The following is a 17,824-nucleotide window of genomic DNA, read 5'->3' on the forward strand; positions in this document are numbered from 1 at the left end:
GCTGTCACTGAGGCAAGGGACTCCTGGATTCCTGGACAGAAGAGGAGAGGAGGGGAAGAGAGGAGAGGAGATTAAAAGGAACGGAGAGGAGAGGAGAGGGGAAGAGAGGAGACGAGAGAAGAGGAGAGGGGGGGAAGCTGTCTGCTGTAACACGACTCTACAAGCGGATGGCTCTTCAGCTGAGGGGATCCCCTTATGCCGCCTCTTCTCAAGGTTTATTCCCGGCAGGCCCGATGATCAGAAATGGTGCTTTGCTGAATATAGTGTTTTTGTGGGATAGAAAGTGAGAGAGCATGAGAGAGAGCGAGAGAGAGAGAGAGGGAGGAAGAGAGAGAGGGAGAAAAAAAAAGACGAGACAGAGTCCAGGCAAAATGGTTTATAAAAGCTCATGGCATGGCTAGAAGGACAAAACCAGGAGGAGATCATTTAGACAAAATTTGCAGTGCCGTATAAAGGTTCTGTGACTATTTGTGAAGTTCTCTTCATTCTGACCAATGTCTATTGACAGAACTAGTGTTATGCTCCAAGCACTGGTGGTCCATCAACCTCTAAGGACTAATATCTGCCATTTGCAACAAACAAAAACTGGTCTGTCCAGCAAACTTTTGTCTATCGTTACCCTAACAAGTACTTTCAAGACAGTATAACAAGGAGTTTTGAGTTGCAGTTATGGCAAACTATTTTCCTGGATTGAATCCCCATATATTTCTAAAGGTGTAGTCCATGATTGTATGCCCATACACCTTTTGTCAAATTCAGCAAATTGTTCCTTCCAGCCCTTCAGCTGTCCTCTCAGTGTTTACCAGGTACCAGAGAATAGCAGGTGCTGTAAACTTTTTTTTATTATATTAGGTGAACAAGAAGATACAATTTACCTAAACTTGCAAACCTTAGTAAGTAAGTCAACAACATAGTCAACAACATAGTCAAAAGTTGAGACTACTTTAAAGACTATTGTAACATGTTGCCTTGATCATTTGAGTTCTCAACATTTAATTCTCATTTCTGCAGTGCACCAAGAACAGCACAGGGAAGGACACGTCCCCTGTGGGGTCAGCATCCATTTAACCCATGGGAAACCAGGGAATGAATCCGTCTCTGAAAGGGCAAGGAGGACCCCCACTGACTCTCTGTTTATGCACGTAGCACTGAATCAGCCAAGCACGCAGATTGTAGCTCTGATGCTCGTGATTGCAGGGATTTGAATAGATTTCTCGGCTGATGATGCCAATTTAATTAAAGATCCGATTAAGATTCGAGATGTTTCAATCAGCGTGATATCTCACACAGCAACATCAACGTGACATTCCTTGTGGGTTTTCACTATAAACACTGTAATGGAGTGAATGGCCAGAACGCAGATTTTTTCTGGTCATTCCAGCTATCAAAGTGGAGAGCAATATCCACACCCATGCTGGGAGACTGATTTGCTGTCACTTTCTGAATGATCCTATATCCTATATCCATACAGATGCAGACTGTAAATGGAAATAAAGAAGGCCAAGATCCTTTTTCTCACCCACAGATTATATCAGACATGGAGAGCAATGATGAGCAATTTGTCGACAATAAAACAAAGTCCACAGTCTACCGTGATAAACACAAACCTGTGCATGAGAAACAAAGAGACAAACAAACAAACAAGCTTAATCAATCAAATTAACCAAATTAAATCCTGTTCAATCCTGTTCACACAGCACGACCCCAGGAGGATGACGGCGAATACTGATACTCTACATTTAATATCATTTGTGCTTCACTGGTCTTAAAACAGGCAATGTTGAGAGCACCATTATAACAGATACACATTTTCAGTGATTCTATGGAGTGTGTGTGTGTGTGACCCATCCATAATTTCCTAGTATAGAGAATGGCCACGTGTCTGTCTGTCCTTGTGATTGGTGGTTCTAAACTGCATCATTTTCAGTGATTCTATGGTGTGTGTGTATGTGTGTGTGTACCATCAATAATAATGTCCTAGTATAGAGAATGGCAGTGTGTCTGTCTGTCCTCGTGATTAGTGGTTTCTAAACTGCATCATGAGCTCTGCATGGAAGTGCGTCCCTCTGGGGTGAAAGAACAGAAAGCGACAGGGATCAATGGAGGATGATTTTCCTCTGGTCCATCTCCCATCAATCACTGCTATTGAACCCTGCGGATGCTTATTGATTAAGTATTGTCTCCAGCACTTTAAGCCTCTTTCACTGGAGGCTCATTCTCACGTCTCATCTGAGAAGTCAATGTTTTGATCGTTCTGTCATTCCAACCATCTTCAACTGTGACACTACACCACACCAGGTACGACTCTAGCTTAAAGACAATTTACACAGGATTTAGCTTCCTTGTCTGGACCATATCTGTCATGAATGGGATAACAAACTATATCATCACACACTTATTGCCTCAAAGATACATAAAGTGTGGGTACTTCCGTGGAGTACTAGAGAAGGGCAGATGAAATATTTTTTATTTTGCTTCAAATAGTGCACTCAAACACATCTACTTTAATCCCCAGCACTACTCATCGGTAAGACGGGTGCACTCTTTGCTTCAGGCTGACGACTTAAAGAGCAAAACACTGCAGAATACTTTTATGGTTCTTTAGAAGCAAAACAGCATGGATATTCTTCCTCCTCAACATCATTGCTTTGCCTTTATGACTCTTTGTTGTCCCTATAATACTGTAATTTAGCATCCCACCTGAAAGCAGTCTGGTAGCTCTGAAGGCCTGGAGTCAGTGTGTGTCTTGTGGCCAAACCAAGCTATGGATCATGAGTCAGCAGGGACACACTGTGGGAGCCATATGTGTCACATTGATCAGCTATTTGTCCCCTCTGTAGTATAGTGTTAGTGTGTGTATTTGTGTGTATTTATGTGCATGTGTGTGCATATGTGTGTGTGTGTGTGAGAGTGTAAGTGTGGAGTAGGAATCCCCATGAGAGTGAACAGGCAGAAGGTGTGTTGCCACCCCAAGTGGAGATGTGTTGCGATGTTACCGTGACCGTGTGAAGTGAATATGCCCCTGTGCTACTGAGCCACAGGAGGTGTGACACACACACACACCCACACACCTCCCAACCTTTCATCCCACCAGCCCTACTCTCACGGGATCGTGGGCGAGCGTCTGCTTTCAAGGCCCCCCTCACCGGGAGCTGACAAAGGTGTTAAGCACTACAGCTCTCCTAAAACATCCTTTGTGACATGTGCTGCGGTGCAAACACCATCGATTGGTCGACACGCTCCCTTTACCAACATATAAACAGTACACACTATATGTACACTATGATACATCTGAAGATCTGTGACAGATCCCAGGTCAGGGCTGAGTCTGTTCCACGGCCAACCAGTCTCTGGAAAAGAGCTGTGTGCTGTCGAGTGGAGGTATGCAGGTGCGGACGTCACTAGCCTATCCTTTTACATACACAGCATTTGTTGCTGTGTTTTCCTCATTTACTGACATTCCCTGACGACACTGCTCTAATGCTTTATGTAAAACACGTGGTTTGTTTCAATCCCACTCAGGCGAACATCCTGCACTTCATGAAACGTGACAGAGAGTCATCACGCACATAAAACCACCCCTCACTCCGTCACTGTTGACGGGCAGGGGCACATTCCTCACTTACTCACCCTAAGAGTGAGTCAGATACATATTGATTCAGCACACAAACACATACACACACAGACACACTGACAGATGTAAACACACACTCACAGACATACTGGACTGAGAGTTGTCAGAATCCCCCAGGACTACCCAGAGCCCATCCCTGGCGCTAGTCTGTTATCGGGGACAGAGATCTCCCGGGCATCTTAGAGACAATGTGTTTCATCTGCTCCTAATTAATGCCTTTCTCCTCGGTTTACTTGGGCTCTGCATAAGCAAGCTCTTCTTTAATTACTTTCTGCCATCGATGGCGTGTTAGGATACAGGGAGGTAAGCAAAAACGAGATCGAATCGGCACCTCCCGTCAGGCAGTGGGTGTGTGTGTGTGTGTGTGTGTGTGTGTAAGTGTGTTTGTGTGTGTGTGTGCGGGCTCATCATGCCGGGGAAGCGCTTAGGCCTCCCTCTGTTAAACATGCTAATTGTCTCGCGTCCTTTGATGATCGATAAAAGTGAAAAGTGAGATGTTCTGATAGAGACTGATTGCTCCTGCAGGGGGTGTTAATGGAGGGGGGAGTGGTGCACTTTAGAGCAGGGCATTAAGGTGTGCCAGAGAGTTTTTAAGGAGACAGACATACACTCATATACACAGACACACACACACACTCATATACACAGACACACACCGAAAACAGGTTTACTGTGTTGGAAATCAGAGAAGTTACTTGACGTGCTTTTGAAACAGTCAGTCTGCCATGTTGTTAAACCACTAAATCTATGGACATGGTGATATTAACAGACATGTAACTATGAAACAGGAACATATTTCTATGCTTTTGACTTGATCTCAGTAAGTCACTCTTAAAACACAACCTTCGAGCTCTCAGCTTCCTCCGTAGTCCATTCCGTTCTGACCCCTCAGCTCACTAGAGCTCCTTAGCAGGGCCTTCTGTGGGGGACGGCTTGCTTGTTTCCACTCAGACTGCCTGGCCTGACTGACCGGCACGCCTGGCTATGCAGACCCACAGAAGCAGCTTAATTCCACATGCGCTGGGACCTCTAGAACAAGCTCCCTGGATTTCTGACTCTTCAATTTTAGCTTACAAACCAAAGAGCAGCTGAAATCTGGCATGAAAGGGATTGGACATCCTGTTGGAAATCCTGTCCTTATTAGAATGATGTCCACAAATACATGAATAATCTGCTGTTTTGTTTATGGCATGAAGAAGAAAAAGAGATAATCACATGAGGTTGCCTAGTGCAGTCATTGTTCAGAATGAGTGGGGTTCATGATGCAGCAAGATGATGAATCATGATGAATACAAACGTCTACTTAAGAATTAAGAATTTCCCTATAGACTGTGCCATGCCGGAGTAATATAAACTTCTACTGACCTTATTTAGCTTACGGCCAAATAGAGCATTAGCTCAGACGCACAGTAAACTGAGATATCAGTGAATGGCGAGGAAGGACGATGATAAAGCAGTTTAAACAGGTGTACTGGCTTTCCATACGACAAGGGCTACCGACACATTAGAGATGCAGCCTGCGATTTGGTTTCACGAAAGGCTGTTGATATTTGAGCTCAACACTCGATACAATTCCACCCATCCCTTCCGTGCTGCTGAAGTTGATTGGCTGTGATTGTTTGTTTTCTATCTGCATAGCCAGTTCCGTGTACGAACAACGGAGTGTTTTTGAGTGCAAACACTGAATGGACAGCTAGAGGACTGTGAGGAGCAATTCACTGATTACAATTGCGGACTGCACCTTTAAAGCCCTGGTTTGTTCCCTGATGGCAGGCCACATCTGTCCCAGGTCAGCGGCCATTTTGACTCCACTGACAGCTTTTTAAATAGAGATAGAACAAGGCTTGAGGAAGCCTGGAAACGCCACTAGAGCCACAAAAGACATCGCACTGGATGGAGAAAACATCCTGCAAACAACAGTAGAAATGTGCTGATGTCATCAGTGTCAGAATGTCCCACTAACTCCTCTTGGTTCGTTTTCAAGGTCAGATGAAAGCCATTTTTGCGATTACAGAGATTAAACCCATAGATAAATATGTTTCCCTTGTTTCATCCACACTCATCTCCGGAATTATGAACACACAGGAGGCCATGCGGTGGAGGTCATCCGGGCCGCTTGGAATCACCAGTCTTCAGTAATGGAATTTCATGGGGATAAATTGACTCATATGCTATCAGGAACACTTGGAAAAGTGAACTAATCCATTCACATTACTGCTCTTGTGTTTCCCAGGCATTTTTGCCACTCTATTTTGCGTGCTTTCAGTCTTTTCCAACCCACACCATTAGGAGTGCTGATTTGAGATTTCATTTTCGCTTTGAGCTGTGTGTGTGTGTGTGTGTGTGTGTGTGTGTGAGTGTGTGTGTGTGTGTAGGGTTAGGGAGTGGGTTCTGGGCTGGTATTTGTGTGTTTGAGTGTGTGTGTGTGGGGGGGGCAGTGTATGTGTGCATGTGTGCGATGTGTGAGGGTGTTCAGCGTGTTTCAGGTGTGTTTGGAGGGCATGTATGATTGATGTTTTTGTGTGTGTAGGTACAGAGAGTGCGTGTGTGTGTGTGTGTGTGTGAGCTACACTTGTTGCTTCCCCTGAGTAGGGTGAGATATTTGAGTGGGAGCGCCGGAATGAGACCCCATTAGATATGCTCATCAACAGCTGTGCACTCTCTGGACAGAAGCCCAGAACTAGGAGTTGTGTGTGTGGGTGTGTGTGTGTGTGTGTGTGTGTGTGTGAGAGAGAGAGTAAACGTGAGAGAGGGCATGTGTATGGGTCTGTTTAAGCCTTGGGGTTGATATGAGGAAATGTGTGTGCATGACAGATGTGTGTGTGTGTGTGTGTGTGTGTGTGTGTGTGTTTGTGTGTGTGAACTGAACCGTGAGTGTGTGTATATATGTGTGTGAACTGAACATTTAGATCTCCAAAGCTTTCCTCTCTCTGGCCTGCTGTTCAGAATGAGCTAACAGGGTCCTGCACTGCCCCAAATCCCCCCAAGAACCCTAACCTACCTCTGAGCAGCACTTACTATAAACACACTCTCACACACACACACACACACACACACACACACACACACACATGCCAGAAAGGCATATCAGAGCAGCGTAATTTATACACAAGGCTGGTTCAAAGGGCTTTACATAAAAGCATAAAGAAGCATTAAGTGATAAGGGCATTGCGTGTAAAATAAAATAAAATACAAAAAAGAAGAAGTTCAGCCATTTCAAGTCGGCAAACTTAAGTCAGTGGATAACTTTTAGCCTGCTTTGAAAAGAGACAAGATAGGGTGTCTTAAATCTTACAGTATGTACACTACATATGGCAGACAATGCATATTCTATAGTGCAATTCAATGATGAATGTGTTGAATGTGTCGACGTCTCTGATCCACCCATAATGTAAGTGGACTGTAGGACTGATGACTCCTTGGGTCAAAAGGAACTTATGTAAAAATATATCAAATCCTCTACAATCCATTAAGAAGTTAGCCAACAATGTCCCGGAAAGCATGCAATCATGCATGCAAGCCCCAGTGCGTGAACAGACACACACACTCTCATACACACAGACACACACAACAGATATACAAGCTTCTATAACACAGTGTAGGCCACCATACGGACATCCAACCCTTTCGCACACGCGCACACGCACACACACACACAAAGCATACAGCCATAAACACACTGTAGCAGGGTAAACTGTCAGCTGTGAAATTGCTTTAGCCTCTACAGGACCATTATGCTATTCTCTAGAGATCTCTGCAATCACACACTGTAGCATGTTCACACAAATACATGCAAACACTCAGGACAGTCAGTGTGTGTGTGTGTGTGTGTGTGTGTGTGTGTGTGTGTGTGTGCGTGTTTATGGGGTAGGGTGGTTGAGTACTCAACGTGTAACACAAATATTTCAATTCGAGAGGGTAAAAACAAAAAAAAACCTTGTGAGTTTTGAAGAGGTACCAATGTGTGCTGAAATGGCATTGAAAATGATAAAATAAAAAAAGCATGTCTACCAAATGAAATAACATTTCACAAGCATACTGTGACGCCTGATTCCCTAATAATTAAGACATCAGCCAAGCGAGGCTCTGCACAAGGCATGTCTCCTGCGCACCCTGCTCTCAGTGGGGCCCAAACCTGGGGGTCTGAGAGGAGCTGAGAGGAGGCAGGGATGGCAGGGGAAGCTACGTAAGGACAAAACAGAGATAATCCAATAGGGAAAGTCATCACTGGGGAGAGAAGTAATCTCTGTCTCAATTGCTGGGCTTTGAAACATTTTCCCGAAACATGCAGGCAGCACGGAAAAGTGCTTGTAGCTGAGCTACTGTGGGAAGTACCCAGTCTATAATGTTTTTTTTTCCTCTCTCTCAAACAGAAAAGCATAAAATTGGAGGGGGAAAATTGTAATGTGATTTTCCATTACTGGATTAAAAAGTGTCTTTCATGGTTGCCTTTCTACTTAAATCTGGAGCTACTCTTAGACTCTTGCTTTCGACCTCAAAATGTCAAGGGGCACATTGAGTTGGCCCTGCCTGAAGTCCACTGCCAGCTCCCCCGAGCTAAGACCATGCACTAGGACCAGGGGCCCATAAGTGAGCTTTAGATAGGTACAGGGCCTGACCCAGTTTTGACTGGGACTGTTCCTTTTGCTTCCCTAAGCCTGGACTTAGAGGGATTTACCAGGTTAAAAGCAATTCATGCTTAATGCTCTTGTGTTGCATGTGTGCTTCATGCACGGCCAGATAATATGAATATCCTTCTCAAGACATTTGGACAAACAGCGGAGAGTTGTGCATTTGTCTGTCAAGCAGAGGAGAGTCAGAGGACGTGGACATGGTCACTGGGCTTTCACAGGCACTAGAGCAGACACTGTAAAGTGAAAACCAGTGTGTCCTCATACAATAACGCCTGTTTGTTTAGCATTTAGCACAGCCGTTTAGCTTTCTTTGAGGCAGTTCAAATGTTAATCTAATCAATGATTCAAAAACAAGCATTAAACTATCCACAGCCAATAGCTCTTATCAATCCCAGTTACAGCTCAACACATCAGCCTGTCAATTCCAATGCGTGATTTTAAAATGAACAACTTTGCACACTTGCCACGTAGTCGGATTCTAGCGCCTCTATAACTTCAATCAAACTAACAGTGGGTACCGTCAGTAATCAACACGGTTGCGGGGTTTTCCCTCGATAAGAGACATGATGAACATCATCCTCGTTGATTAAAAACTAAACTGATTTGGCTGCATGCTGCAGAGCTGGGCTGACAGCGTAGCGTCAGGTAACAGAGCACAGGGCTTAGTCCTGCTCCACGTAACCCGAGGGAGAGGCGATTATGCTAAACTACACTATGTGGGGTAATTGATTGTGGCATCTAATTTATTTTTCGCATCATTTCCTATCACGCTGGAGGTGATAATGCCGGCGATAAGCGCTTAAGCCGGACAGCTGTCCCTCTTCCTCTAATATGGAGCGATTTTCTAAGAGAAAATCCATACATCTATAAATCGGCCTTTAGTTGCCACTACCACGAGGTCATTTGCGGACAGAATTAATCAACTGATGCCGTTTTTCAATTCGCAAGCACTGAAAACAAACAAACAACCCGGCCGAGAAGTAATATTTCCCAGAGCAACACTCAAGAGTTTAACACTGAGGAAATGGTCCTCATCTTGACATCTGCAATGATTCATACTCATTCATCAAACTAGTTCATCCTTGTAGAGTGGCTTGCACAGATGCCACTTATATTATTGGGCTGTGTTCCCTGGGATCTGAGTCCTTGACCTCAGCAGGACTACAGTCTTGCTCTTCAGCATCACCAGTTCAGCAACATGGACAATAAAGATTCACATTTTACACACGACACTGTGCACCATGCCTCCCTGCAAATTTCTATATTTTTATTCATATACTTTTTCATGCCTTTTAAGGACTTGTGTTTGCATTAATGTATGTCATGCCTCCTTAGAGTTTTTTAAGGATTAGTGGGACCCCTGATAAGGAATCAGACATTTTGTAAGTAAGTAGGGGAGGGAGGTTTTGATAGTGTGGGTAAGAACTCCCTCTGAGTGACACCACCCCTACTGGCAAACCTACTCTCCACTCTTGCAGCCCCACCTGACGCTACCCTCTCCCCCAGAGGGGAGGCTGGTGACTGGGCCCGCAGTCAGAGCAAACAGAGCCACAACCTGGGTGATTAAACTTGGCAGCAGCGGTCGCGGCTCTCTGATCAAGATGGATGGATTGCCCAGACACCGGGCCAGTTCTGGTGCTATGTTTGCCTACAGAGGTCAGGTCTAATTAAGAACAGGAGAAAATGAGAAAGGGAGGGAGGGAAAGAGAGAGGGAGGGAAAAAGGGATAGAGAAGGTAAAAGGCACAGCAAGAGGGAGGTAGGGAGAGAAGGATGGATGGAAGAGAGAGGGGAAGAGAGGCAGAAAGGCAGGGAGGACAGAGGAAAAGAGCTAGGGCAGAAAGAGAAGAAGAAAATAAAGACAGAGAAAGAGAAAGCCAGATGAGTTGATGAGAGTGAAAATGGAGAGTAGAATCAGGTTATCTATGCTTCTCTGTGAGGACATCACTACTATACAGTGCAGTTTGAAAAATAATCTAAATTAAAAATGATTAATCGATTACAGCACCGGCCCTGACAGAACCCTATCAGCTGAAGACTCATATTTTCAGTGCATTTAATTACAGATAAGCAAAAATGAGGATTTCCTGATATCACACAAAGTGATGACATTCAGCCCAAAACGTGAATGTTAATGATTCAAAACGTCTTTAGCTCAGCTAAATATACCATGCTTACAACTAAAACTACCACTAAACTGAACTAAATCACACCTTCGACTCAAACTATAACTAAACTGAACTAAATCACGACTTTGACTAAAACTACAACTACTGAAGTAAATCATGACTTCCACGAAACCTTCAACTAAATTGAACTAAATCACGACTTCGACTAAAACTACAATTAAACTGAAGTAAATCAACACTTCTACTAAAACTACCAGTCTGAGTAGTCAGTCAAATATTCAGATGTCTATAATAATGTACACATCACCGATGAATTCTCCTTAATCCAGACAATATGCTGAGAGTGAAGTGAGAGGACTTTACACAATTATGAAATCAGAGTTCATCCAGTACACCGCCAAATATTAATTATAACTGTAGACTTCCAGGAAGCGGAGTGGCAGAACTTCCCCCCTCTGACAGGATTAACTGGGAGAAGTAAATGACACATTATTTCGGAGCGTGAAGCCGGGATTCAGCAATTTCATTTCAGCCGGCAGCTGAAGCACTAGAGTCTGAGGCAGAGCTAGAGCGAGCGGCCGGAGCCAGGCTCTGTGAAAAGTCATTTGGCTGGAGGGCTGACCCAGGGAGCAGATAACCCAGGTCCTCTCACACACACACAGGCATGCACACATTCACTCTCAAACACATGCACACCTGCTTTCTCGAACGCACACATTCACACACACATTCACACACACACACACCACACACACACACACACACACACACACACACACACACGTATACAGACAGACAGTCAGACAGTCAGACACACACACACACACACACACACACACACACACACACAGAGCAGTCCCTCCCCTGCTTGTACTGAGGGGATTACTGTGGAGGCCTGCCCACTGGCCAGAGTCTGCCAGCTTAGAGTTTCACTTCATATTTTATAATGAGAGCACAGAGCAGGCAACACACAGCACTCTAAGAGTGAATATGCCCATGCCTCATCTACTTACTGTAAAGAAAACAGGACAGGACAGGTTAATAACAGATAATACACAGGGAAATAACTAATGGTTGTAATGTTCATCACTGTTTGGTTATGGAGTCAGCAGTGCAGTGTTTGTGCTTCTCATTTAAAATGTCACTTGTGCTAACATACACAGACACACACACCACACACACACACACACACACACACACACACACACACACACACACACACACACACACACACACACACATGTATACAGACAGACAGTCAGACACACACACAGACACACACACACACAGACACACACACACACACACACACACACACACACACACACACACACACACACACACACACACACACACACACTCAAGAATGATGCATGTTCACACTTTAATTACACATAAATTGCACTTATACCACATGAAGTAATGACAATCTCCCATTTATTTCCATCGGTCCTGAGACTCATTGGCCTTCAGGTTTGGTTCTGGATAGTTAAAATTAAAATACCTCTCATGTTGATGAGTACTATCAACCTCTGTTGAAAACCAAAGTAAAGGATAAAAATATGAACTTGTTCATATGTCGACAGGAAGAGGCAAGAGACCAGAGAGAGCGATAAAGAAAGAAAGAGGCTGTAAGAGGTCATGCAGGAATGTTGAGGGAAACAAGCTGTCTTGAACTGTGTCCTGTGAGGCAACAAAGAGGTTGAGACTGTTAAAAAAACAAAAACAAACAAAACAAAGGATTATTAAGATCTGGTGTCCGTAACCGTATAAATGAAAACAGAAATACACATTGAGGCCATATTGCACTCGTCTTCAAGTACAGTACTAGGGGAGAGAAGTTGCCCTGCAAACACTGTTGACAATAGCATGATAGATACAATAGTAAACCTGTTTGAGCAGTAATAATACATCATCATCAGAGAGCACTGAAGAGATTAACCAGGAAACAAAAGAAGTTGCTGTTCATGTGTACAAATACAGTTTTATGAATGGCAATATTGACATTTAGCCTTTAAGCATTTGCAGTATACTTCCTTGTGCGTAGTAACAGAATGGCATAGAAGTTACCAGTGTGAATGTCCATTTTCCCCTTTTCATGTTGGCACCCCTGACAGTGGTAACCTAGCATTTGGCTAAAATGTTTAATAACAGGAGCCCACAGCATCGGTCAGTTTATCCAGAACTCTAGCCATGGCAGAAAGGCTGAGAGTCTGAGAGAAAGAGGGTGGGTGGATAGAGAAATCAAGAGAGAGAGAGAGTGGGAGAGACAGTACGGAAGAGAGAGATGGCTAGATTGAGAAATCAAGAGAGAGAGAGAGAGAGAGAGAGAGAGAGAGAGACACGATAGGGCAAGACGAGAGAGACTGACTGATTGTCAAAAGATTGACAGAAGCTGATAGTAAGAGAAAGAGAGAGAGAGAGAGAGAGAGAAAGAAAGAATGAAGGTGACAGACAGAGATGGGGAGTGTCTCTGAGAGAGAGAGAGAACCAGATGAACAGAAGGGACAGAAAGAAAGGGGAGGTAGAAAAGAGAGGCAGACAGAGAGAGAAAACAAGAGGGACAGACGGAGAGAGAAGATGAGGATAGGATGGATAAATAGAAAAAAAATAGCCAGAGACACACAAATAGGTAGAGGAAAAGTAGCAATAGTATAGAGAGATACAGACAGAGACTGAGGGAGGGAGAGAGACAGCGATACAGACACAGAGATAGAAACAGATCGAGACTGGGGTGTGGGGGGTTAGCCTACGCCTCTTCAGCTTGTTCCAGGCAGGAAACTGACGAGTGCTGAGACCCAGCAGCCCAACATGGAGCTCTTCATCCACAAAAACATCTCATACAAGCTGATCTGCCCCAGCGTGATCGCCTCGGACAGGAAAATCTGCAGACGCTTGCTCCGGGAGTGTGTCTTACTCCTTCTGTGACTGTAAGAGAGAGAGAGAGAGAGAGAGAAGGAGAGAGGGAGAGAGAGAGAGAGGGAGAGGGAGACATGCTGTTATTACTGTTTTACTGTAACTGCTTTGACACCAAAACCAAGTGAGTTGCACTGAGGGAGAAAGAGAAGTGGTAGAAAGAGAAGTGGTAGAGGGAGAAAGAGAAGTGGTAGAGGGAGAAAGAGAAAGATATGTGAAGAACAAGACGACAAAAGGAGGCAGAGTGAGAGATTTGGAGGGAGACAAAAGGAGAGAGAAAATTACAAATAATTAGGGGAAGCCTGCAGAGACAGAGAGAGGGATAGAGAGATATATGGAGAAAGAGAGCTGTGTGTGAATCCAGCAGGTTAAATAAGGCAGGCTGCAGCGAGGCCTAAATGATTCAGATGGGGCTGACCGCTCGCTGATCTGTGCAGAGGTGATGAGGGGTCAGAGGGGACCGCTCACTCATGCATCATTAACATCTCCTACGGTCTGACGAGAGAAAGAGACAGAGAGAGAGAAGGAGGGAGAGAGAGGCAAAGAGAGAGAAAGACAAAGAGAGATGGGAAAGGGAGAGAGGAAGAGAGAGACAGAGAGAGAGAGGGAGGGAGAGAGCGCGAGAGAGAGGAGGACAGGAGGTTGAGGTGAGGCAGATACACTTCACCCTTCTTGATGAACTACACCACACACCAGTCACCTCTTACCTCTGTAGGATTGTGAACTACTAGGCCTCGCCAGTGAACAACCACCTGTGTTATGAAGCTGCCAGACAAGCAGAACACAGGGGGTGTCCTGTTTGATTGAACTCACTAGGCTGCTCCTTTTTACACTCATTGGTGATGACACACTAACCTAAGCTGGGAATGTCACACCACTCTATGTAAGAAATAGTTGACCAGTATGTCAGCTACATGTTGACCAGCGATGGAGAGCACCAAACTCTAACAATGGAGCAAAATAAAAAAGAAACCAAGCAAATAGTTTTCCCATCCCTCCCCCTGAAACCACCTGAGGGGAACTGAACATAACATGTTTCTGTCTGTACTACAATCCACTGAAAAACATGGTGGCCTGCACCGTGTTCATTTTATGGCAAACAGACCAAGTGACAAATTCAGCTGAGTCTGCTGGGATGTACGCCGACATATGAAACTTGATTCCCCTCCCGGGTCAGAATAAGGCCGACAGACTTGAAGAGTTGCAGCCGCAGGCGAAAAGGGGAATTGGGTGCTAAGCTCGCTTTTGGTACATCCTGCCTTAGTGCGGCGACGTGACACATGATTCAGTGTGGCACGGCCATAATGGAGTAGAGTGAACGTGAATTAATCTTGTGCGCAGCGGCGGCGGAGGAGCCACGAGACAGACAGGGTGAGGGGGAGTTACTCTGAGAGACAGATAACCAGGATTCCCCCTCGTTCTCCTCTGCGTGGCGTAGCGTACACCACTGCTGTCAGGGGAATTAAACACTCCACGTGACGCAGCACACAAAATCCTGTCATGGCGCAGGCAGTGAGGGGGAAATGATGAAGTCTCCTTCAGTAGGGCCTGCCTGAAAGAACAGAGAGTGTGTGTGTGTGTGTGTGTGTGTGTGTGTGTGTGTGTGTTGATGAGTGAGTGAGTGTGTGTGTGGGTGTTGATGAGTGAGTGTGCGAGAGAGAAACAGTATGCATTCGTTCACAAGACCTGCTTGAGTATCAGTGTGTGGATGAGAGTCAGAGAGAAATGGAGAGACAGGGCAGAGAGATAAAGCATATGTGTGTGTGTGTGTGTGTGTGTGTGTGTGTGTGTGTGATACATTCTTTCCAAGTCAGTCCCTGTTCAACATCCTATCCACTTCAAATCTATTCCCCTTACCATTAGCAGCCTACACTCTACCAAGCTGACCCAAACGTCTCATTGCTATAGTGAATAGAATCATTCTGCCTCTTGTGATGGAGACATAGCTCTGGGCATTGCCACTGAAGATGTCTAACATTGGAAGATGACATCCTCTTTTCAAAAAGTAGGACAAATGAGAAAGACAGACGGAGAGGCTTATTTCAACAAATCCACGATGCTGAAAAGTTTAATCGTCAAACCGAAGGCTAATTAATCGGAAGTGATGTCTGCGAGCACTTAGAGGCTGAACAGAGGGAAATTATGGAATTAATCTGTGGAGACACAAGAGGGAAGAAACTGTTTTCAAATTCCAAACATTTACAGGCCGTGGAGCACTAAAGAGACTCGCAAATTGTGAAATGCTTCTCTAATTTTGAAGCAAACTGCATATCAAATCTATCTTGTGCTGACAAAACAACGTTCTTAGCGGGAAGACCGTCCAGAAATAATCTCTGACATCCGTGGACCAACCGTTGAATGTATGGGGAGGCAGATAATGGGCATTCCATTAAACGTATGCATGGCTCAGACCTCATCAGTGTGAGCGTGTGTGTGTGTGTGTGTGTGTGTGTGCCGCTAGGAGCAGACGGAGGAGAGCAAGTGTGAAATATTTCGCCATCCTCCCTTTCTTTCGCTCGTTCCTTATCTGGGCTCGGAGCTCAGTGTCAGCAGCCGGGCTGGTAATGGATTTCTGATCTGCATTGGGGTTCTCTGACGGCGTTCAGCTTTAATAAAGAGGCATTGAAGCGCATGACACCCAGTTTCACGAGTGGATGCCTCACTCCTTGTGCGGTTCTGCTCAGAACATCCTTTACAAACAGATGTGCAGCGAACCTCTGTGCACCTCTCTCTCTCACACACACACACACACACACACACACACACTCACACACCAACCCAGCCCTAATTCAACCCCAAACACAAGACACTCACAGAGTTCTTCATTGTGACCATATCAGTGCATCACTGATGACTGCCCTGAGAAGCACAGTATAATCCCAGCATTCACTCAGCCAATTGGGCAGAGAAGTGGAGGGAACAGACCTAGACTAGACAGAACCATGAGGCTGGCTTCTCCTGCTCTCCCTGTGTGTGTGTGTGTGTGTGTGTGCGTGTGTGCCAGGTGTGTGTGTGTGTATGTGTGTGTGTGTGTGTGCTAGGTGTGTGTGTGTGTCTGTTTGTGTGTGTGTGTGTGTGTGTGCGTGTGTCTGTGTGTGTGTGTGTGTGCCAGGTGTGTGTGTGTGTCTGTTTGTTTGTGTGTGTGTGTGTGTGTGTGTGTGTGTGTGTGTGTGTGTGTGTGTGTGTGTGTGTGTGTGTGTGTGTGTGTGTGTGTGTGTGTGTGTGTACCGGGTGTGTATGTGTGCTGCACAGCGTGCGGGTGGTGAAGGGGGTGCTGTTCTGCCTGGGTGATGAGGGGGTCCTGGACTGGGTCGTCACAGACACTCAGTTTGAGGCTGTGCTTGAGAGAGTTGTCTGTGTGTGTGTTTGTGTGTGCGAGAGAGAAAGAGAGAGAGAGGGAGAGAGAGAGAGAGAGGATCTATGTGACTGTAAAACAACAGTCAAAGTTGTTCTGAGAGCGCCAAACAGATATCAAGGATCACAACATGACCTGTGACATGACAAAGTGTGTGTTTTTGTATGACTGATGGTGTGTAAGTGAGTGAGTAAGTGTGTGTGAGTGTGTGTGTAAGTGAGAATGCACTGTTATTGAGGAGCAGCCTGAGGAGCATGTATGACTAAGCATGTGTGTTTGTTTGTGTGTGAGAGTGCAAGTGCATGCAAGTGTGTGTGTGTGTGTGTGTGTGTCTGTATGTTTGTTAGAGCATCTGAGAGCGCTGAACTGTCTCTGGGGAACAGGGTTGGAGAAGAGCACTGCTGTGGGTCGATCGAGATCGAGAGAGAGACAGAGTGAGGGAGAAAATAAGAGAGACAAATATGAGAAAATGAGAAATAAAGAGAGAGAGCGCGAGTGAGTCGAAAGAGAGAGGAGATGAGACGGAGATGATGAGGCGTTAAATGGCTGACAGCTTCTCAGCACATATGGCGGCCTCTCCGGGGCTTTTAAGTGCAGACCACCGGGGGATACAGGGTGTTCAGATCAGTGGCATCGGCTTAAGGACACCTTAATAGATGCACTCCATGGTTGGGTTATTTCTTATATATATTAGGGATTTCAGGCCTATGAGGGCTTGCAAACACTAATGTGTGAGTACTTCCCCCAAGGAAGCAGGATGCTTCACAGCTGCAACCTGGTGTGGTGGGTCAAGGTGAAAACCCTTTGTAAAGACTTACTGAGGGAAAGGCAACACTGAGCTAACTTAACATCTGGTGATTGGATCTGCAATAACAAACATTTACATACATATCTTTGATAACACAATAACCTTTTGAAACAATACTATGCCCCAGTTGGTACCCTTTGTAGAAATATAGCAGAAGAGCAATGGAACACACAAAGCTGTGTGTTATCATGAAAAATATCACAGTACTGAAACCGTATGATATTCTTATTTTACTTGTGTCTGCGGCATATTATTTTAATAGAATATCAAACTTGCCATGCTATAAGGCTTAAGAGACATTCAACACAGTGTATAGTACATAACATGATAATGGTGTTATAACACATGG

General features: G+C 45.0%; 1 protein-coding gene across 1 annotated transcript in view; it reads right to left on the reverse strand.

Moving 5' to 3' along the window:
- Positions 1 to 11,785: 11,785 nt before the first annotated feature.
- adck1 (aarF domain containing kinase 1) overlaps positions 11,786 to 17,824 on the reverse strand; it is a gene marked incomplete at its 5' end in the record, with an annotated part of 122,003 nt that continues 115,964 nt past the window's right edge. Inside the window, one exon of the mRNA XM_080849847.1 lies at positions 11,786 to 13,324. Coding sequence (XP_080705973.1) covers positions 13,156 to 13,324 — 169 coding nt within the window. The 3' untranslated portion in view covers positions 11,786 to 13,155. The remainder of the gene's footprint in view (positions 13,325 to 17,824) is intronic.

The sequence above is a fragment of the Sprattus sprattus genome, assembly GCF_963457725.1.
Source record: "Sprattus sprattus genome assembly, chromosome: 13".
Taxonomy (NCBI): Eukaryota; Metazoa; Chordata; class Actinopteri; order Clupeiformes; family Clupeidae; genus Sprattus; species Sprattus sprattus.